This window comes from Athene cunicularia (assembly GCF_003259725.1).
Source record: "Athene cunicularia isolate RWA chromosome 7 unlocalized genomic scaffold, athCun1 chr7_part2, whole genome shotgun sequence".
NCBI lineage: Eukaryota > Metazoa > Chordata > Aves > Strigiformes > Strigidae > Athene > Athene cunicularia.
The window spans coordinates 3,508,868-3,532,789 of NW_020799108.1; the positions used below are offsets into that span (position 1 = coordinate 3,508,868).

At 45.5% G+C, this 23,922-nt stretch overlaps 1 protein-coding gene across 1 annotated transcript in view; it reads right to left on the reverse strand.

The window, feature by feature from the left end:
* Positions 1-16,501, reverse strand: part of PLEKHM3 (pleckstrin homology domain containing M3) — an 80,159-nt gene extending 63,658 nt beyond the window's left edge. The window contains exons 1-2 of the mRNA XM_026853257.1: positions 15,658-16,501; positions 3,531-4,466 (exon numbers count right to left, since the gene is read on the reverse strand). Coding sequence (XP_026709058.1) covers positions 3,531-4,466; positions 15,658-16,261 — 1,540 coding nt within the window. The 5' untranslated portion in view covers positions 16,262-16,501. The remainder of the gene's footprint in view (positions 1-3,530; positions 4,467-15,657) is intronic.
* Between the last annotated feature and the right edge of the window lie 7,421 nt (positions 16,502-23,922).

Consider the following 23,922-nt stretch of genomic DNA (forward strand, 5'->3'; position numbering starts at 1 on the left):
AGTCCCAAACACTTCCCACGGGAACACTGCTGTACCCCAGCAACAGGGCAAGATCAAGCCTGCAATTACATGAACATGCAAAGGACAGAGGAGGCTGCCATTCCAGTACCAGCAGTTTCTAGTTAACCCCGTGTTCCAAAATGTATTGCTGTTCCAAGCTAAAAACATAAACAATGGCAGCAAAGGTAAAAATGCTCATAAAAAGCATGCCTCTCCACTGTTAATCAGTGGCCTATTAGTTCATTTTTGGAAACTATGAGAAATAATGCCCTCCCCTTTGCAGCATGACAAAAGAGTTAGAAAACGTGGGGAGAAGCTTTTGTATCTGCTGATTAAGCAAAAGAAAACTTTTTTCAAGCTGCCCTTCTGACTCCAGTGTATCAACAGTTTGTCCCCCCTGCCCCATGACTACATCTGACACCACTGCCCTGGCTTATATCACGAGTTGAAAAGTGCTAGTCGAACTCCACGATAAACTTGTCAATAGCGAGGCACAGCCATTTGCATTCTTCCCTACCTGCTTGTGAGTGTTTGTCTGAGAGCAGTCCCTTGAAAAGCTTTTACAGAGGGAGAAAAGGAAAGGGGGATGCAGAGGGCATTTCAAACAGGAAAAAAAAATGAGGAGGGGAACCCCACAAAGACTGCAAAGAGAAAATAAATAAAAAACCCCTGTCCCCATCAGGTCCTCCCAACAACCTTCTTTATCAGAGGTTCATTGTCAATCAATTAGCCAAGGCAGCAGGGGTCTGTAGGAAGGGGGGTAGCTTGAGAGACAATGGTCTGCCCTGTTGTATTACTATTTAATCACTTTTCCTAAATAAATAAAGCAGCCCTGAGGTGCTGTCATGTCAAGGGAATTTATAACAATAAAACCCTTCATTTTTCATTGGTCATTACTTTTCCTTCCCTCCCACCCCTGCAGGACTAGAGAGGGTTATTACTGTAGCCTTAAGTTCCATCTTTGTGTTGCTTGCCTTTGATTCCCACTCGGACCTCGCCACTTTCTGGCACTAATTTGTCAGGCCGAACAAAGGAGGGATTTGTACCTCCTGTAAGGTCTCAATTAGGAAAGGCTTCTGCTGTATTATGTGCCATTGGGACAGGACACAAAGACGGTAATTACAGGAATTTGCACTAAATGGCTGAAGAATTCAGAGCAAAACTTTTCTTCCTCCCCCTTCCTCATCCTTTTCCAAGCTTACCCCTCCCAGTAGCCCTGGGGAAAACTGCTCTCAATGCCTGCAAGCTGTAATTACCAACAGCAGGCCCCTCAGGTTAAACAGCAGCCCATGCCGGGGAGCAGCGCAAACCGCCTGCAGGGCGCAAGGTACTAGAAGACTCCGCTTGCTGATGTGCCTCCAAAGTCTCCTCAGCACAAACTTTTATGAGCCAGAAATGTTTCTCCTGTTTCTCCCAGTTATAATTACAATCTCTTTAAGCTGTGGTAACTGCTACAAGTTCCAGCTGACTCTCAAAGACCAGCTCTAAGGGTCTCATGCAGGCAGGAAGGGGTCTGCTCCTACAGCAAGTGCTGTGCATCCTCATCCTCGGGTACAGGGAATCCCAGCCGCCAGCTTCTCACAGATTCTCCACAACTCACATTTGTCTGCACAAGTGTTTGTTCTGTGTTGCAGACTAAAGGGAGACCACAGGAGCACTGGGAGTGTTTCACCTCTATCAGGAAAAAACTCCAGGCAACCCTGACACGGTCAGAGCACCTTGTTTCTGTGGTGAATATCCGAGTGAGTGCATTTGAATCGTCCTATGTTTGGGAGAGGAAATCCACCCTTTTTCACAGAAAAGTCTGCTCCCATACTACGTAGCGCAAGACTAAAACCTATTTCACACTGGAGACATGCCTTTTGTTACCATCCCAGGGCCTGATCCTGGTTTTGAGGAAGTAACTGGAAATGCTCACTAGAAACTCTCCTGGACATCAGTCACAGGATGAAGCAAAATTACAAAATTTTCCTCTACTGAGCTTTTAATCAAAAGGAATGAGGAGAAAGGAATGAAGTTTTAATGTCATCTGGGACATTAACTTAAAATGAGGCTGTAAATTTTGCTGTCTTCTTGAGTTTCACAAGGCTGTCTACTGGGTAGGGATCCATCTTGGGGATACTTATTTGACCCATTCCCAGAGTCTCCCTGCAGTTCTCACTATCACAACTACCCTTAAAGGTCGGACATGACCATTGTCCAACAGTGTCCAGGTAATCAGAGTTATCATAGGACCCAAGGCACCTTCATTTTCAGTAGCAGTTTGGCACATAATTACTCCCAGGAAAAACTGATGTGAAGTCACACAAAGAGTTTGTGGCCAAGAAGAGAACTGAATTCAGATAGAAGGCCAAATATTGTGACCAAATCATTAACTGCAGTGCAGGCAACCTTCACGATGCTCCAGCTGGTGCCATGCTGTCCACCACTCCAGGTGGGTGCCATGCACTGTGGAGGCATGAGCAAAAACACCACTTGCAGGCAACTACCAGAAAGGGATGAACCCAGCTGCACACACAGGCAGTTCTGAGGGCGCCCCAGTACTTCTGGGGTTCAGGTCTCCCCTGGAAGGGATTCAGGCTAGCCTACATGTCTCAAGTCCACACAGACTCCCCCAGAGCCATGTGTGGTTCCAGAGCAACATGAGACCTCCATATCGGACCCCCACCCCAGAGCAGAGTGGGGAGAAGGCAGAACCCTCACAACTCCCATAATAAAAGAGGAAAACCCTCCAGAAAAGCTGCTTCTGATAGAGCCGACAATTTCTAAGCGAATGTGTCTAAAACCAGTCAGAAGGGTGTAATTTAGGCACGGTGCCCAAATTTGCCTCACAAAGGTGCTCCTGCTAAAGTAAAAGGACAATGAATTACACTTACATGGGTCCTCCATTTTCACTTCATTCCCAAGGGATAAAATCACTTGCCTAGGACTAGAGTCAGCAGCCAAATGAACTGAAATTTACAGTTAGATGCAGAGGCTTAAGGTCATGTTTTCACCCCTGCCGCAAGGAAGAACCAAGCAGATGAGCTCATGTCTGAACCCCAATGCTAGAACACACATCGCCAAACAACGGTGTTTCAGGGAAGCATATATGCTTTGAGGAATCTTCCCAGAAGGCCCCGAGCTGCAACTGAGTTCCAAAAACAACCTGAAGGAAACACAGTAACAAAAGGAAACAAAATGCTCCAAGTTGCATCATATTCAGAATTCCCTTTGATTCTGGACCGCTTTTCCAGTGCCCTGAACCAAGAAAACAGCTCAGCCACCCTGTAAGGCAGCCCTGACCTATGTAGTGCTGTATGTGCAGGATCTAATATTTCGGCACTGCTCATCAAATGCAGGTGAATCCCTGTGAATATCCCACAGGCTTTTCTCCACATTTTGCAGAGAAAGGCTACACACCAAAGTGTCAACAGCCATAGTGAGAGGCAGGGAATGGCTGTGTGCTGCTAAAACACATACATGCTCTTCCAAGTGATCTTTTCCTGCAGAAGGGGAGTGGGTGCAGATGCTGCAGCATGGTTGCTTACCTGCACACTTAAAGCTCTGAACTGTGAGCCCTCTCTCTAGGGACAGGGTGGTCAGGATGCTCAGGAAACTGGTGGTCACAGACTGGCGCTTGCTTTTTCTAACATTGTTTCCAAATGGCCAATCTCCAGGTTTGTTCCTGAGCGTGACCTGTGGATTCTGAGTTAAACTTCTAGTAGCATTGGCTGCTGCTCTCAGTGCCTCCATCCACTCCTGGGCCCTCTGACGGGTCTCTGCACGCAGGCGGAGAACATCTTGAGGAAAGATGACCTGAAAGCAAGAGTCACAGCCATCCTGAGTATCTGTCTGGACTGACAGGCACACATCGACATTGTAGCTCAGCAGAGGATCTTCATCAAGCCTACCCGGTTGGAATGCCATCAGATAAGACCTGTTCAAGACAAAAGTAAAGGCTTTCCAGTTATTCTGGATGGTTAACCTATACAGAGTCCCTGATTTGAGGATATTTTGGTACTCTTTAGTGTTTTCAGTCAAATTCATGGATAGGAAGAGGTCCACAGGCTTCTCTAACAATCCATTCGTTTGAGAAAGCTCACTGTTATTTTCAAGCTTTGGCACATTCTCCAGTTTCTCCTGCTGTCTTGTGAAAGCAGGCACAGAAGCACGTACCACTTCCCAGAGTTTCTGTCCCCAGTCCAAAGCCTCCCATGAGGACTCTGCCTTCAGCTGTAGCTGCGAGTTGTCTGACAGGACAGCATCCACCACCTTGGTTTCAATGCAGCCAGTAACAGTGACCCTTTGAAAATGCATGAGTGGATACACAGTGGGAAGGGTCTGGTTGCCACTGCTGTCCAAGCAATACAGGTACAGTTTGTATGGGGAGAGCTCAGCGTAACAGGTTTGCCAGTGACTCTCATTGTCTCTTCTAATTTCTAAGTATCCCTTCTTCAGAATATTTGGGAACATTGGCTTGTGTTCTGGAGAAAACAAAAGGAGAATATAACCATTAATTATTTTTAAATAATAATTTCAAACTGCTACGTCATTCTGGCTTATACATCTCTTCTACCTATACACGATATATCTGGAGGACAGGATCACAGAAATCGCCTTCAGCTAATAGGTTATAATTATAAAATGTAATCACTGACTCTAAATTTGAGCCTATGAGAATACAGCACCTTTTTACCCAGACATACCAAAACCCTTTATAAAAAGGGGACAGGAAAACAGAGGTACAAAGAAACAATGCCATTTTCCTGAGATTATTCACAATAGTGACAGAGCAATGAAACACTGAAGCTCTCCCAGAACCTAGTCCAGAAGAGTATAGTATTACCAGCTAATCTATTGCCAATCAAAATACATTCTAATAGTGAGAAACACATACAAATTAAAACAGCACCTTCCCCTCCCGCCCTGCTCTTTCCCAGGCTCAACTTTGTGCTTTCACACCCAACTCCTCTACCTGCCCCCTGTCCCAAGCAGCGGAGAGAGAAGGGGAATGACAGGTTGTGTTAAGTTCCTCTCTGCTGCTTCTTCCTCCACACACTTTTCCCCTGTTCCAGCATGGGTCCTCTCCAGGACCTGCAGTCCTTCAGTATAAACCCTGCTCCTGCATGAGCTCGCCAAGGCCACAGTTTCTTCAGGAAATCACCTTCTCCAGCATGGCGTCCCACATGGGACTGCAGGGAGACACCTGCTCCACCACGGTCTCCCTAGGAGCTGCAGGGGAATCCCTGGCCTGGTAGCTGCAGCACCCTCTCCTCCTCTGTCTCTGGGCCACACCTGGCAGTTCTTCCCTCACTCCTCACAGCGCCATGCAGTGCTTTGCCCTTTCTGAAATGCACTGTGGCTGCCAGGCACAGCTATGTCCCACAGCAGGGCCACTGGAACCGGCTGAAAATGGCCAGAACCACCCTGCTGCCAGCACCCAGGCACTGCACCTGGCACCTGGGCTTACCCACGTCATGGGGATGGAGATCTGTGCCCAATGACAGCAGCTTCTTACCACATTTCAGCATAAGCCGGGACCGGATCACTTTGCACAGCTCCTTTTATTAGAAAGTAGCTTTGCTGGTTTATGAAAATCAGGCTCAGGAACAACAGATGTGACCAAAAATGAGAAGTAAGAGGCTGCCCAGACTCAAACACCTAAGCACTCTGGGTGCTTCAGAGCAGAACCTTTTACAAACCTTGGTCCAAGGCGAAGTTGAGGAGAATTTTCTTCATCCCCAGAAAAGCAGCCATACCCAAGTCACTCCAGGCACCAAAGTGATATGCATTTAAAAGGAATTATCTAAAGCATTTCTAAATTTTAAAAAAGGTTTACATGAAAAATTTGTTCCAATCTGATAATCACCACTTCAGCTACCATTAATACATGCAAACATTGTATTTTCACCTTGGGCTGGACATGTGGCTCTATGCAATTTTTATTGGTTGCTCTATGAATTCAGTGGCATTCACTGTTACGCTCTAACACCGACTTTAGTACTTGACACCCCAAAACAACACAGCCCTGAGGAACAACTTCTTGCTCCCATCTGACTTCTACTTTGCCATTCCAGTAACAGTACCTGTGATGGGTCTTAATTTACAAACAGCACCAGAATTAACAGACATAAGAGGTTTCTGCCTCCAGTTGTCCATCCCCCTTGGAGACTGCTACTCCCAACGCAGGAGCAAGGCAGCCACCTGGGAACAGCTCCTCATCCACTGCCCCACACAGTTAGGTCAAAACAAAATCATCATCAGTTGGACCTTACCACATATCCCTTACAAACCACAGCAATACAGGAGAGCTTCTTCACCCTGTGACTTCTGCCCTCAGGCTGACAACCTTTAACAGAGGGATGGCAGACAGCAGGAGGTGCAAAATACTTTCAGCGTCTCAGCTTAACCAGTTATACTCATGTTAACAGGCCATGCTTTAACAAGTTTTAGATATGATGACCTCCAAGTACACCTAGGGTGTCTTCAACGGAAAGTTAACAGAAGCATATGGGCTTGACAGGGCTTGGAAACAAAGAGCTAAAGTTGATCCTGTATACAAATTACTGCATCCCCATCTGTACGGGGCTTCCCAGCTAATATGGCCAGGATTTCTGCCAAGCTGCTCTCGGGACTGCTGGCTAATGGGTGAGCCTGTCTGTCCTCCCAGGGGCACAAGGAGAGTCAGGGACTATGAGTATTTGAGGGACTTAGTTACTGTCCAAGGGGCTCCTAATAGCAACTGGTGAGGAAGCAGAACTTGGGCTGTAACCTACAGTCTAAAGAGATGCTCCTGTCCTTGTCTGAAAGCATCGCTGTAGTCGGCTGAGAGAGTTTCATGTATGGGCAGGAGGAGGATTCAGGACAGCAACAGTATAAAAGCTTTGGCTAGCTCTTCAGTGAAGACCAACTTTAAGGATTTATAAGGCTTAAGTAGACAAATTTCAGCTAAACTTAATGAACACACATAAGAATTAATTGTTTGGTATATTAAATGTGAGTACGCAAACCTCATGGGACATTAAAAAATGAGGGAAGGATGCTACTGCCCATCCACATTAACAAAAAGGATGCACTTTGGTCTCGCCTTATCAGCTCAGCCTCAACTTCCCCACATCACCCACCTACTCAGAATGGAGCCTGCATTTAACACCATGTTCAAAGCACTCTACACTTTACCTACAAAGATTGCCTGCATATATGGCTAAAAGCATAACAACAATTTAAAAATTGCTACTTTGGCACTAGGTCTGAAAAGGTGGGAAAGAAATCAATATAACTATACCTTGCAGACAAATAAGCTACTCGAGAGTATTTCAGCTAAATATGAAAACCGAAAGCCTAATCTAAAACTCAAAATGGTAGAGAAAAAGCACACTTTCATAGCCCAAATGGATAGATACACGCGCACACACACTAAAAGAGAACCAATTTAGTTCACCGTACATCTCTGGCCCTGACATTCATTAGTATTTCTGCACTAACTCAAAAGCCATTAATTTCTCTGACACCCACACTAATCCCTTTGTAGTGCAGATAATGGGCAGCCATTCTAGAGTCATCTTCCCTTTCTATTAATCCAATCAGGGAGGCAGTGCTTCTGCAGCTCCAACTGCAATCTCTCTCCCTTCCATCAAGTACAGATGACAGTTCAAGCTTCTCCATAATAAGACAACTCATAACCTTCCCCCAGCCACCCCTCCTTCATCTGCACACAGGTTTGCTTGTCTTTTGTTGAGTTAGAGAAAGGCTATCTCTCCCTGCCTTTCATAGAGGCATCCCTCTCTCCCTCCTTCACCCCACTCCTTCCCTTCAAGCTCCTGTGAATCGGCTCCACTGGCTCTCGCTCTAACTGGGACAGAACCAGTGGCCAATTTGATTAAAATTCTAATGCCTTATATTGTTTAGGTCAAGGCAGCAGATGCTGGCACAGACAGTTTGAATCCATATGCTACACATACACCTTACAAGCCCCTGCTCCTTTATCTTCTCGACGTGCAGTGTGCCAGATAATACCTTTCCACTCAGAGAGCAAATGCTACCATCTCTCCATCCACCTTCCAAATGGAAACTGCATCTCTTTTCCTCCCTACAGAGACAGGCAGAGTAAATTGAGGAAGAGTAAAAAAAGGAAAATAATCACAGTAAATGACCCATGCCTGAGTCATTTGGAGTTACAATTTCAAGGGAAGGGAAGAAGGCAGATGGAAATAAAGAGAGACTGAGCAGCTGGGGACAGGACAGTATCTTCCTCAGTGTTTCTCCTCTGCACCGAGAACACACCTACCCCTCTCCACACTTGGGGGCAGTTGGTGCAACCAACACTGCAGGAGAGGGAGTCCAAATGCTGTTTCAGCATGTCCAGAAAATATATAGTCCTGAACAACTGACTGTTCTTGTGTCCATGTTGGTATGACATGAAAATTTGCCCTGCTTTCTACCACCAAAACATTTCTGATGACAGTAATAGCAAGTAACTTGGAAAAGAGCAGAACAGAGATGCCTAATTTCTGAGGGGTTTGTCTCTTGAGGTGTCACTCTTCTCTAGATTCTCTAATGTTTAGTAAGAGATGAGCGTAAGTTACAGAACTTTTGTTGATACTCTTCCTCTTGAATTTCCATAGAGCCTAGAAGAAACCTTTGTCACCTAAAATGTTCTGAAATTGGGTTGGTCTAGTCACTGCTTGGTGGAATTTGCTAGATCAGGGACAAACTGTGCCTCAGCCAGTGTGACTCAGATCCACAATGTCCACTTCCCTCCTACTTAAAAATACAGTCCACCTACTTGCCCATCTGGCTCTGCAAGTATAACTCCTTCAGGCAAGTATATCTGATTCCACTTGGTCCTGAAATAATGGCATAGATATTTAGCCACAGATTTCCAGCAGCTGGCTGTCCTGAAGCCAAATCTGGCTTCTTCTCCCAGTGCCACCTCTTTTCAAGGGACCACTACAGCAATGGGACTTGTAACTAGGTGGCAGTTTGCATTAATTTATATAAAGAAACATTATTTCTCCCCACCAGAAGGGCATTCACCCTTTTTCATGTTCATTTGGCTCAGGGAAAGCAAAACCTGCTTTGAAAACGTTGAACTTGCAAACTCTTAATTTTAGATTTATGCATGGCTAGTGAGGTTGGCTTAGCTATTCACCAAAAATAAGCTCCTCACTGAATGAACTGCCTGAACAGAAGGATAAAAAACCTCAACAAATTATTCTTTATGTCTTTTCCTTCAGGTGTGGCATTGTATGAGAAACATATAAGAAACTATGCTGAAGTCCATAGGATCCTGGCTGCCCAGCCACTCCATCCAATCCTTTTTGCTCCTCTGCAGCAAACTGAACACTTGTACAGTGTTTGCTGAGCAGACACAGTGCCTGCGCCAAGGTGGCAATGGAGAAGGACCTTGGATTCAGTCAAAGTGCAAGACCAACCCAGAACAGGACTTAACTCTGGCTGAGATGGAAGTATAATGAGTCGAAAGCAATGGTTACCTACTACCAGCTAGGAGATGCATAAACTAGCAGCGCTTGCAAAAGGAAGAATATCAAACGAAGATGAATTTGCTGATTTTTTAATAAATTCACCTAATTCAGCTTTAAAAAGAAGGAAGAAAGGGTATAAATTGACTGTCAAAGCTACAAAAACAGGGTCAGTTCACATTAGGAGAGTTAGCTGACACCACTAAGGGAATGATAGCAACTAACCTGAAAATTCAGTTATGAAAGTCATCACAACATCACTGGAAGCAATCAGCACTGCCCCAGGAGATGAAAACTCTGTTCATTAGCTTTATGGAGTGTCATAACTCCAGAGCAAAAATCTCCATAAAGAATAACCCTTCCAACCAGAACAGCTTCACAACCGAACTCATCAGTGCTGTTTACTGTAATCCTCCTGCACTATGAATTTATCCACTGTATTTGAGCCCCTCCCATCGCCTCCCACCACACTCCCCTCTCCATCACTCTGCACCCTCCCACAGCCTCTCAGGCAAGGGAGTGGAGTAGGTCACGTTTCCCTCTGCTCAAGGCAGCTGCCCAGCCTAGCCCCCTCCGCTGCTGCTGCTCTCTGCCAGCCCCCCATGGCCCTTCCAGCTCAGAAGGTGCCCAAGCCCAAGGAGCAATCAGAAGTGAGCCTGCAGGGAGCAAGCTCTGCACTCCCCAAATTAGCTGGGGGGGGTGTTAATGGACAAGTATTATCCAGCAGATGAGCTGAAGTCAGGTGATCCAAATTATACTCCCATTTGATCTCGCCAAAGCGCCTCACTTGTCACTACTCACCCTCCCTGTCCTTACTGTGTGGTGTCTTTAAACTGTAATCTCCTGGGAGAAGGGGCGACCTCTTGCTAGATCCACAGACAGTCCCTGGCACTTACAGACCCCTGCAGTGGAGGGCATCCAACTCGCATTCTATTTTAAATAATATTTTTGTCTCCTCAAATCTTGAAAGGCCCCAAATCTCTGCAGTAGTTACCTTTTTCTTGACTACCTTTTAATGCTGAAAATAAATTGGCCACAGGGGAAGCATCAGTTCTCCAACTGGCTTGATACCTCTGGGATTATTTCCAAGTGGTTTGAGGTTTCCTGCTCTCCAGAGGGGAAGGTGCAGAAGCGTTGTTTCCGCACACCTGCCTCTCAGACGGCAGTACCATTATCTTCTGCACAACATAACAGACCTCTAATCTTCTGCCATCTCAGTGGCAATTAATGGCCTATTGGTCTGCCCTGGCTGTGTCACTTCTACACACCACAGACAAAAGACAGTGCTGCAAGGGTGTTTTGCAAAATCTCAAATAGCAGTTAGGCTTCAGAAAAACTCCTTGGTAGATGGGTCAGGAGCTAGGCTTTACCTGGCCATCACTGGAGGGGAAGCGTGCAGGCTGCATGTCACATCTCCAATATTTCTTAGGATCCCTGGCTGCCTCCACCTCTGCAGCACGTCCCGTACACCTCCCCCTTCCAGCTAGCTGTCTTTGCATCTCCTCCCTGAGCAGGACAACAACAGTAGCAACTGATGGCCTACCACCACAAACGTGCTCATCACACTGATATGTGCCACTAAATGCTGCATGAGCCAACGTCACAGACGCAGAGCTGGTACCAGCCACCACTACTGCTGCCAAAGGGGAAAATACCTGACAAAGAAAACACCCTGACATAAAGTCTGTGTGGTCGCCAGAATAAGAGAAAGCAGCACTGTAAAATGACTCCTCAGAACTCAAGGATCACCAGTCTGTGAATCAGTGGTATGTTGCTCATAAATACAGATTTAGATGTCTTACCTCTACAAAAGCACACTGGAAAAGTATGTAATATGTACAAGAGCTATATGTAGGGGAGGGCAAGCCTCTCTTGAAACATTTCCTGCACAAGCTCTGAGTATAAGGCCATCCCTTCAAAGTGTCCCAAATGATGGCTAGGCTCCCAGACAGATTTTTAAAATGTGAAGATGGGGGGGGAGGTATTTTTTAAATGCCAGTCAAAAGGAGGAGGTGAAATCCAGGCCTCGATCACACACAGTAGAATTTGGTCAGTTTTAGGGCAGTCACTTTTATGCAATGTCTATTTTGCCATGCCGCAGTGCTGCAAACACCCCACAGGCTCAGATTCCTGACAAGCACATACCACCAAAATCAGCGGGGCTAGCTGAGTACCTCCATAGTGGCTTGTTGGAGAGCGGAACAAGGCAACACCTTCTGCTGTAAGGACAGCCTGTCAGTGTGCAGGTGCTCACCCCAGTGATAGCTCTGGAGTTCCAGGGGCTCAAAGGCATGGCAGGCAAACAAAATAGCTACCAGGGGAAAAGTACTAGCACCCACACTCTTGGGAGTGGCTGTGTTTGAATGAAAATGTCCACATGACTAGCAAAGATAACTGCTCACACACTGTCTTAATGATCTAAGCAAGCTTTTGCTGGATACTACAGAAGCAGCATTCTCTCTTTGTTTGCCAGGCTACATTCCCAGAAATACAAAAGCTTGCCCTGAATTTGCTTACAACTTGTGCTCCACTTACTGCTTAACACTGTTCCGTAGCACAAACAGCGTTCATTTCTAGCACACTAGCTGTTTTGCCAGCAGGCCTAAGGAGATACTGCCCCAAAAGGCACAGCTTCTTTTTAGATCCTTTTCTTTCACAGTACATGGAAAGGATCCAGTTTCGTTTTATTTCTATTATAAAAAAGCAAGCAGCGGGAACAGATAAGCTCATAGTAATAAATATACTATGAAGATGAGGAAAAAAAATTGTGAAGAGTTAATCTATGCAGCAACTCGGCCAGCCTCGGAAGACTGGGAGACCTCTGCAGGCTCCAGAGGGAAGTCCTGTACCGCAGTGAAGGCTGACAGGAGCGGCTGAAGTTGCTCTCAGTATCTCATATGCATCCGTTTAATCTGTATTAAAGCCCTGGAAAGGGATGTCTCCACAGGCTGTGGCCACTATGACCCCTTCTACCACTGCAGCAGCTTCTATCCAACCTTAAAATAAATTTTTTTGGTCTTTTGTAGAGAATAATTATCAGTCCCAGATACACATATCTGCAACACCTCCTTTCTTGCTTTTGCTTTTCTCTTTTCAGCTCAGCTCATAGTAGCAGCAAACTCTATTGCAGGCTCTCTTGTAAACATAAAGGGAAGAAATACCATGGCTACCTTCTAAAATCTGCACAGCAGATGAAAAGAACAGGTTAAGGAAATAGGTTAGAAGAGTGCATTTTCAGAGCACAGTTGTTCTCATTCGTCAAAGAAGGTACCCCTGCCTTCAAGCATCCCATGCAGAAAAGCTCTTGGGAGGGCACACAGCAAGCATTGACAAATGCCTTGCACCTTTGCAAAAAGCAACAGAAAAAGTGTGGGCTGAGCATGTTAGAGGTACTGACTGCTTCTGGGCTACAGGTGAATACTGGGAGAGGTTCTTCAGCCACTCTAATCCATTTCCTTCCTTTGCTTGGTTCACCTCTCAGATCCTAGAACTTGACCATACTGAGTCTCTTCTGTAAAAAAGGCATTTTGAAGAGACCTACACTTCTGGCAAGCTCAGCAACTGGGCTTGTTCCTGATAACACAGAGAAACTGTGGAACAGACAGGCTATAAGATACCTGGCACTATCGCAGACAGTCTCAAAAAAAAAGAGTTTTCTTCATGGAAATCTGTCAATTTCTGTTTTTCTTAAGAGTGTTAATATTGCTATACTTCACAAAACTACTTTATAGATGCGAGGTCTTCCCAGTTGTAACTCACAACTACAAACTGTTTAACATGAAACCGTAAGGATAACAAGTATATCACACTCTAACACAGCTTGTTCATTTTTTCTGTATGGAGAAAAACTTCACTGGATTAACTGCATTTAAACAGTGTTTAAGTGCTTGCTGAGGGGCTGGGAAGAGTACAACTAAACTCCACTCCTACTACCAAAGCGGCACACCTTGAGTACACACTGCGATGTGGTGACTGAATCCTGGACACAGCCTAGCTTAAGGAATCCCACGGTTAGATCCCCTGTACACACAGCGCATTTCTTGTCTTCTCTCTTCCTCTCATGGTTGTGTTCTATCAAACTGTTCTAGCCACTGGTTTGAAGTCCTGCTACAGACTCGACTCTGGATATAGCAAGGCTCTCTTAAGGCTTCCTGAAGGTTGGTGCATCTCCCTGGGGTCTGTTGTCTCTAAGCAAAGCGGACTGGAAGAGCTGAAGTGGGAGCCAGGGTCGAAGGAGGACATCGCTGCAGACACTCCGGCTTCTGAAAGCACAGTGACTCTCACCCAGGAGTGGGATGAGGCTGCAGTATGCAGTCCTTGCCTTCAGAAGCAGTGGTGTCCCAGGACCACAGTTTCTAATAAAATTTATTAGTTTGCCAGAAGGGAAGAAAAACCTACATGATTGTTTCCATTTTTCATTTTGCTTCCTTTTATGAACAGTTGCATCATGCTGTCTTGCATCTGTCTGTAAGGGAGAGGGACGTGTAATTTGCTTCACTCCAGACAGAGGTGCAATGCATTAGGGTGCACCCCAACGCAGTCTTGCAGTTGCCTGAGCCCTGGACCGACAGCAGGGAGACCAGTTCAGCCTTGAACTCTGCTGCTCAGCACCAGCTGGATTGGCGATTTGTTTCTTGCAGGTCAGGGATCCAGTGGCACTTTGAAATGATTCTCACTGAGTAAGTACACAAACAGATCTTTAAATACAGGAGGGCTTTCTGAGGGCTGCATGGGGAAATTGGGCCAAAAAGATTAAGCTTAAAACATTTCTGGAGATGTATTGCCTTTTAATGGCTACATTTTAATGGTGTTTCTGTGGGCACATTAAGGTGTTACATGTTACACCCATGAGATGTCAAGGATACAGCTGACAAAAACTGAGAGCTCTGCTTCTAGGCTTCTGGGTGTGTTCCTGTTCTGCATCCCTTCCAAGAGAAGAACACAGAACAGATATCCCACTCTATGGGAAGGAATATATCTCCCTAAACAAAAATAACAGAAGGTATACTTGCCTTTATCAAGCACCAACACCCTTCTTTAGGATACAGCAACTCTGTCACAATGTAACACAATAACCTACAGGTTTGTGTATGTATATATGCAGGTTTGTATATGTATGTGCCTACATATTATATATACTTATATATGCACACATACACAAACATTTTGACAGCTGCTTTTCATGCTCCAAAAGAGCTGACTTGTGTGGAAAACCTAGCCCAAAAGGCTTGTTTTACCTCTAAACAGGTTACCTATTCATAACAAATCATTCCACCATACACACACACACACTTTCACAACCCTTTGATTCTTAAATTCCTTTGTTAAGTCCTGCCTTTATTTAGATTATAAAATCTCTGTGGCACTAGCTGCTTTTCTTTTCCATAAGTGCCCAGTCCACTTCTGGCATCTATAAAATAAATCATGGAGACGAAGACACTGGGTCAGTGTTTCCGAAGCCCTGACACAACCTCTCTTCCAGTGCAATGCTTGAGAAAGGAAAAGGAAAAAGTATCACTTGCTGAAACATCTCTTCATACAGCTCACTAGAGACGCCTGCCTCAATCTGATAACAAGACTTCCTGTACCCTATACAAAGCTGGCAGAGATGCCTTAATATTGACAAGCACAAATTGCATGCTTGAGTTTTTGTTAATTGTTTATGGACTGAATAGCCAGCATTTCTTAAAGAAACAGAGCAGAGATCTCAGGCCTCACAGTAAAGCTTTTGTATACCCTCTTTTTAATGGCCACTCTTTAACTTTTATGAAAACTGCCTTTGTCTGGATTTACCATTCTCCAAATGGTTTTAGCATTCAAAGTCTTTTTAGCTTGCGAAAATCAGGTAAGGAAATAATTAGAAATACATAACAAATAAATTAGGTTTCCCCCTAGTCACACTAAACAAAATAGAAGCAAAAAGTAGAACAAGCTTAGTTTTTCAAACCATGAAAGGAACAGAAGTCAAGACTGGTTTAAAAACTGATCTCCTTAGACAGGCAAACAGACAGAATTATATCAAAGATAACAGAACCATGATGATTTCGATCCTCTTAAGAGCTACCTCGCAGTTTTATTTTGTGGGTTTTGTTTGGGGTTTTTTTTAAACATGTAGCTCCTCTTTCAAGATGAATATTAGAAACAAATAGGAAAGCCCTCATATCAACAGAAACAATAAAGCACCAGCACAAACCTGTGTTTCCTTGGATGTCCTCTCCCTTGGTTAACGCCAGGTAAGAGAGCAGAGCACAGTTATTGTCCTGACCAGGCGCAGGTGGCTGCTGCAGGGAGGTGCCCGTGAAGACCACTCCCCAGTTTACATGGCTGATATCAGAGCGTGACCTGTTGTGTCCCGGCTTGAATGTGGAGGCTTCCTCATTCTGCACCAGGATGTCATTCACCGAGCGAGGCCTGTCTCTCCTCCGTTGGCAGATATTGAAGATGTTAAAAGTTGTGGTCTCCCCTTCCCCTGCCCAAGCAAGGTTGTCAGCAGCTGTTCCCCTCTGCACCACCCGCTGATCTTTGGCAGGGAACGCTGTCTGAGCTTTGGTTTCCAAGAGGCCATTTTTGCAGTGGTCCCAGATGAAGCTACTTTTGGCTAAGGAGGCGACGTTCCTCAGATTCCTGCTCTCTGTTATCTGATCAAATACCTCGTGCCCAACCAGTTCTGGGACCTCCTGTACACCATACACCTCAGAGGGCTGCACAATCTTTTCAAGCTTAGTATCAAGACTATTGAAAAAGTCTTCAGTCACTTCCAAGGCAGGACTAATGTCATCAACTTCAAGAGCCTCCATATCCTGTGCTGCCAGTGCGCCCAAGGTGTCGTGATGTGTTAACAAGATACCACATCAATATCCAAAGAAAGAGCTGCTTCACATCTGTCCCTGGCACACCATTAACTTAGAGGTGGTGGGGAAAATACATTCACTAATCACAATCCTTAGTGGCAGAAATCAACCTGTCTTCAGATGGGAGACTTAACATCCACTGATCAAGTGGGCTACAATCCCTTTATGAAGCAAATGATGGAGAGTAACCTGTAAAACAAAGCAAAACACCACATTATTAAGGGCCTTTTCCTGGATAAATGTTTAATCACATCACTCTTTTCATAGTCACAGTCTCCTTGATCTTTGGTTTCTCCTTCATTTGGCACCAACATTACTGTGTATGAAGAACCCCTTTGAGGTGTCTGTTGCTCACTGTGTGCGCACTCTGTGTATTACCACTTCTTGAACCAGAACCTGCACTGGAGCACCAGTTAAAAGGGAACCAAAGTGATGCCATTTATTAACCAAGCTTTAGAAAGCTGCACTGAGAGGCAGTACTGACTAAAATCAGAAATGCAGTCACCTAGGGAATGCTTAGCACAGGTTCCCATGGGACTGTAAGAAAAAGTTGAGAAACGAAGGGTTAGTAAAATAGGCCAATCAGCCTCAAATAATTTGTCTTTTTCTCCCAGATCGCTCACACTCCCAATTTTAGGAGGCCAACATGAGTTTCACAGCAGCTGCTTCACCTTCTTGTCTGCATAAACAGAACTGTGATATTTGCCTAATAAATCAATACTACTAGGCTGCTGTCAAGTGCTGCACATAAAGATTTTTTTCTAAAATATCACTGTGAACCTAAGTGAAACCACATGGCAACCTAAAATCCAGAAAGCGGATGCATCCTACCAGCAAAACAAAATATACCATATCCTGTACCATCACAAATCTGTAGATCTTTACTTCCAAACTGTTGACTCACTGGGCAAAACGGCAGAATAGCAAAGGGCTTTAAGGCTACAACTATTGAAGAGCTGTACTGACACACCTGAGCTCATGCCTGTGAGGAGGAAGAAAGGGGGGTTTTTATTCCCTGTGGTGCAATAAGGGGGTGTCTCATTGCTGACTTATAAACTCTCCCTCTTGAAGCTCCATCCACAGTGTTGTTGTGCTCGAGAGAAGTGCACGGTAGGTATGTTTAAATTGGGGAAATCAGTCAAATGCATGCACGTTCTTGGGACCTTGAGACCAAGCATTTGTGCTAGCAGGAGAACAGCTTTCACGGCTGCTAGGAGAAATCACGAGCCTCTATATATGCAGAACAGCCCAAAGTCAGAGATCTCATCCCAGTTTTGACCGTATCAGCTCAAATCCCAGAAGCAGCAAAACTGCATTAGCTCAGAGCTCTGCCTAGATTAACACACTCTTAACAAAACTAATTAGCCCGGGCAGGGCTGATAATTAGCAACTCATTAGCTTGTCAATGCTGCTGAAGTACTACCAGGACCCATGATTTACACTTGGCAGGAAAAAACATTTATTAAACAGCATCAAACACAGGTAATACTTCCATTTAAGGTTCTTTTTTTAATCCAGAACAGTCTATTTGCCTAACTTCTGTTGACAAAGTCATTTAAATAAGCACGCTTTTCTATAGCAAGCCAGAGGGAGGAAGGAGGCCAGCAGCTCCCCAAGAAGTGGACACAGTATACTGTAGCACAAACCAACCCCTTCTGCAATCACCCACTGGCTTCCTCCCACCCCTGCTTCAGTTGCAGCCAGCCATGACACAGATGTGTTTGAAAGCAGTAGCTCATCCTCTCTCCTAACAGATCAGCAGTTTAGACCACAAACTCTGCAAACACACTCCAAGTAAATAACTTTCAAAAGCAATAATCACATACATAACTCTGGAAACTTCAAGCCTTTGCACTGGGATCTTTCTGCCCTTTTCTCTTTGCAAGGATTCATTTCACTAGCCTCACGGTGAACCAGGACTAGGATCAGCTTCAACAAGTAAACACAGAGTAAGACACTGGAGGCAGAGACAGAGCTGCGACCAGAGGACTGAAAAAAACAGACCTGGAGTTGTTTCAGATCAGAACAATACAAGAACAGACTCATTGCAAAGCTGTACAGCTGTGTCAATTGACGGTAGTGGGAAATAAAGTCATCCTGGGCACATCTGCATTGTCAGCTTAATGCAGCACTGAGTTCATTCTTGAAGCCCACTCCTGCAAGCAACCCCACAACAGCATTCTGCTCCCTGGTACTGTAGAGCTTTGGGAGCCCCAGGAACAGGCTAAGGGACATGATACGGTGCAACCTGTCCACTTATTCTACATCCTTCTATGGCATGTCTTTAAAGCAAGAATGACATTTGGAAGTTGTAAAACTGCAACAGGCATTCACTTGAATAAAACCAGCACTAACATAATCGTATGCCAACAGTGAAAGCCACAGGCTGGCCCATCCAAAGATGCTGCTTCACGGGGGTTGGTGGAGAATACAGCCTTGCTCTCTCACACAAGGGACTGGAGCAGCAATCACTCCAGAAGGGCTTGTGATGTGCCACTGAAGCATTTCAGTAGTAGCAGATGCAGTGTTGCTATGTTCTTTCTTTTAAATCATTAGGAAAGGTAGAAGCAAGGGGGAAAATTGACACTTACATTTAACAGATTCATTTTTCAATGCTGGAGGCTTCAAGTGGCTGCATGTTTCTCTGGATCCCAGGAGACTGAAGCTATCCAGTGTCATGCAGCCAAGTGTGATGTTGCCAAACTACAAATCAACCTCATATCCAGTAAGATGCTGAATCACAACATCATGAGAAGATGACAGGCCCCTGCATCACACTTCATAAATTGCAGCACTCATGCCTTCCAAACTAGTCTGCTTGCCCTGCTCAATAAAGATGTGACCTCAATGGTGCAGGCTCATCCCTTCCTACACCACCAAGAACCTCATTAGATCAAAGAAGAGTTGTGCCAGGAACTCCCACTAGTGCTGGGATTCTGCAATCACACATGCTGGGATTCTGCAATCACACATACTGCATAAACAGTTTGGCATTTTCTGACAGTGGCACTCAAGAAAAATTTAATTCAGGCTTCTACACGAATTTGGTGCCAAAAGGAAGTAACTTTGATATGGCAGTAAACAGCTCCATCAGCATCTCCTCCAGGAGGGAAAGCAGTGGAAATCACTTCCTTCACATGAAGGGGAAAAAAAGGCAAACAATGAAAGGAGATCATCCCATCCTAAATTACTATCAAATGTATTGCCTTATGGATTGTTTCTTGGAAACACCTGGAATTTTCCAAAGACACTCAACCTAAGGCAGAACAGGAGAGGAAGAGAAGCATCAGCCCAAATTATTAAAGACTGCCAAAGCAACAGGCAACTGTAAGCAGGGATTTACGGGAATCAGAACCCTAACAGCTCATCCACGCCCCTGGAAACTAGTCTTACTGAAAAAAAGGTGAAGGAACATGATGCATCATACTTAGCAACAACTGCTGGACACGGGGATTACAGCAGCTGAAAAACATGATTTTCTGTACATCTGTCTAGCACAGATACAGCTCTCGGCCATGAACATGCAGCAGTCAGATAATTAATGTGCACTTACAATGAGTAAAGTCTTTACTATCACGAGTTTATAGTGGCCACATTGCTCACATGGCTGACACAAACAGCAAGGATTGCTGGTCATGCCACATGAGATGCAGAAGTTCAGTTTATTCAAGATTACTTCCCTTAGAGAAGCCACAAGGACTTCATCTAGATGACAGCATGGTCTGACAGCAGAGAAAAAATCATGGATGACAAATGCCAAGGAACATACACTGGGAGAGATCATTTAACTTCCTGCTGTGCTTTTCTAAATTCCCATGGGCCAGGGAAAATACCCAGGCATCACACAGCAAAAATTAAAAAGCACAGAAAAGGCAAGGGTAGAAAGCAATCTTGCAGGTGATACACACCACCACAACAGGCACTTGCTGTGTGCCCCAAGCTTACACTTTATGTCCAGGACTGTCCATTCTAGGTCAGGCAAGAGAGAACACTAGAGCCAGCATGTATTCAGGAACCAGTGACTGAAGAGATCCATTTAGCTCACCAATCCATACAAAAAGTATATATAAAAGAAGCACCTTTCAGTCTGGTTTCCTAAGGAAACATGGCTTGTGGCACCATGCTGCCTAACTTCCAGTTATTCTCCTTTGAACTTTGAACTAGTTGAAGTTAACTTCAACTAGATGTGACAAAGCAGTAGTGTCCTTAAAGATACAGTTCTTGAACTGTTGTTCAACACTGGACAAGAAGCAGGCCCAAACTCACCCTCCTGCTAAAGGAGAAGCAGGCAAAACTCGGTCTCTTATCCCTTGTAGGAGGCCAATGCCACCACCTGGGTCTCTCCAAATTAGCCACAGCCCAAGTGGTTAGTGAGAGAGGGACCTGCAAACACTAGGAAGCAGAGGGGAAAAGCAGCAAGGAGGAATAGGAGGCATCACACAACTTGAGATAAGCAGTCTTGTTAGTTTTGGTGCTCACATGACTTCCTCTTCACTACACAGGTAATAGAGATGCATAAAACAACGAATGATGGACAACAGTTAAAAAGGGACTTCCCCTTTTTTATTTGGAGATAGAATTAGAAAGGAAAAATTGATGTTCACAAGCAATGTGTTCAGGAGAAAATGCATACATGAGAGTAGCTCTCAGACAGCAAAAGACAGTAAAAAGTGGGTAATAATCACAGAATCATTCAGGTTGGAAAAGACCCTTGGGACCATCGAGTCCAACCATCAGCCCTACTCTACAAAGTTCTCCCCTACCCCACATCCAAACGACCTTTAAACACCTCCAGGGATGGTGACTCCACCCCCTCCCTGGGCAGCCTCTTCCACTGTCTGATCACTCTTTCTGTGAAAAATGTTTTCCTAATGTCCAGTCTAAACCTCCGCTGTTGGAGTTTAAAGCTATTCCTTCTTGTTCTGTCACCCATGAGAAGAGACCAGCAACAGCCTCTCTACAACGTCCTTTCAGGTGGTTGTAGAGAGTGATGAGGTCTCCCCTCAGCCTTCTTCTCCTCAAACTGAACAGTCCCAGCTCCTTCAGCGGCTCCTCATAAGGTTTATTCTCCAGGCCCTTCAACAGCTTTGTTGCCCTCCTCTACACTTGCTCCAGCACCTCTTGTATTGAGGTTCCAAAAACTGGACATGATACTCAAGGTGTGGCCTGCCCAGTGCAGAGCACAGGGGGACTGTCACCTCCCTACTCCTGCTGGTCACACTATTTCTGACACAAGCCAGGATGCCGTTGGCTTTCTTGGCCACCCAGGCACACTGCTGGCTCATGTGCAGCTGCTTGTCAATGAGAACCCCCAGATCCTTCTCTCCCAGACAGCTCCAGCCACACCTCCCCGAGCCTGTAGCCATGCAGGGGGTTGTTGTGGCCCAAGTGCAGGACCTGCCACTCGGCCTTGTTGAAGCTCATCCCGTTAACGTTGGCCACCGATCCAGTCTGTCCAAGTCTCTCTGCAGAGCCTCCCTGTCCTCATGCAGATCGACACTCCCGCTTCACTCACTGATGATGCACTCTATGTCCTTATCAAGATCATCGATAAAGGTGTTGAACAGAAATGGTCCCAACACCGAGCCCTGAGGTCACCACTTGTGACCAGCCACCAGCTGGATTTAGCTCCACTGACCACCACTCTCTGGGACCGTCCAGCCAGCCAGTGCTTGACCCAGCAGACCGTTCGCTCCTCCAGGCCCCGAGCAGCCAGTTTTTCTATGGGAATTCAATGGGGAACTGTGTCAAATGATTTTTGAAAATCCAGGTAGACAATATCCACAGCCCTTCTCTTATCCAATAGTCAGGTCATCTTGTCATAGAAGGAGATCAGGTTTGTCAGGCAGGACCTGCCTTTCATAAACCCCCACTGACTGGGCCTGATCTCCTGGTTGTCCATTATATGACTTGTAATGGCACCCGAGATGACCTGCTCCATGACCTTCCCTGGCACCAAGGGCACACTGACAGGTCTATAGTTTCCCAGATCCTCCTTTCTGCCTCTCTTGTAGAAGGGTGTCACATTTTCCCCCCTCCAGTCCAATGGGACCTCTCCAGTTAGCCATGACTCCAGGTAAATCATGGACAGCGGCTTGGCGAGCACATCTGCCGACTCCCTCAGCACCCTTGGGTGTAACCCATCTGGTCCCACAGACTTGTGTGCATCCAAGTGGTGCAGCAGGTCTCTGACCGCTTCTTCTTTAACTGTGATGACTTCGTGTTAAAATGTTAAAAGTCCCCCAAGTCTCACTGATTCCTAATGACTCTCAGGCTCAAATTCCTGGGAAAGATTTGATGGTGGTTCTGAGAATGTGCTCTCAAGAGCACAAGAGGAGTTTTACAACATTACCTGTTTGCAAATAGAAAGTGGGGGTGTCTCAGCCACTGGAGAGCTTGTCCCATCCCCTTCTCAGCACCCTGGAACCTGCTGTGGGAACCAGCTCCGCTTATCTTGTGTTTCATTGCAACTGTGGGCCGAAACTCCAATGCCAACAAGGAAGATAGAAAAAGATATTCTTACAACTGGGTAACAATTTGGTTAGCAGAGCAAATTCAAGAAGCCTCAGGGGCCTTTATTTCTGTTATATTGCAGGCCTGGACCACTACAGCCCAGTGGGCTGTGACAAGCCTGGTCTGAACAACAGGTCATCTGAAGAAAAGATGGATGTACGCCCCTCTCATTATAATCCACTGGGGCGGGAGCAGCTAGTACCCAATGAGTTTTTCTGCCTGTTAGTCTCAGCAACCTCAGCCTGTGACCTGAATGTCTTCCAGTGGCATCTCGAACAAACGCAGCCTACAGGTTTTGCTGCTACAAGGATTTCTGACTAGCTCCATGGGTCACATCAGACAAGTATTGCCCAGAATCTAATGGGACACACCTAGGTCAATGACAGTCTGTGAAAAACAGGCTTTGCTGTGCAGAATCCCTGAAAAAGGCTGAAGACTTAGGTGTTACCTCTTAGTTAAGAGGTTGAGCTTTATTTGCCAGGTGGCACCTGAATAGGTAGAAGAAAGAATGAGGATGGCTCACTTACACAGAAAGTCTTTACCATTGCCTGTGCACTACATAACTGGCACATAATGTTTGCAGAAAAAGTTGAAGAACTGACAGTGGCAGCACAATGCAAGGTACATTGGAGTGCCCTCTTTCTAGCATCCCCCTGCTGTACCTAGATGGCAGATGATATTTTATTTATTTACAGTATAGCAAGGCCTACTCAGCAAACATTCTCCATCTTGTTCTGACTAGAAGCTCTTTCAAAGCATGACTGCATCTAGGTCTCTGTCCCAGCCAGAATCCCCCTCTCTCTGTTAGCTGTACAGGAAAGCATAGTATCATAGCTGCTGTGGTTGGAGCCTCAGCATACAACATCCCCAGCCAGATCCATTGTACTTTGTACCACCCATATGTAACCAAAGAGCACTCCTGATTCAAAACACGTACATTCCCAGTGGTCACAAATCCCATGCATACAGTGGCCAGTTCTCTGAGCAGCGACTGAAAGCCATGCTCCTGCTTGCCTCATACTTGGTTTGAAAACGCAACTGATAACTTGGAATTTCATACAGAATGACTGCAGAGATTGTCCCAGCATCAGCTG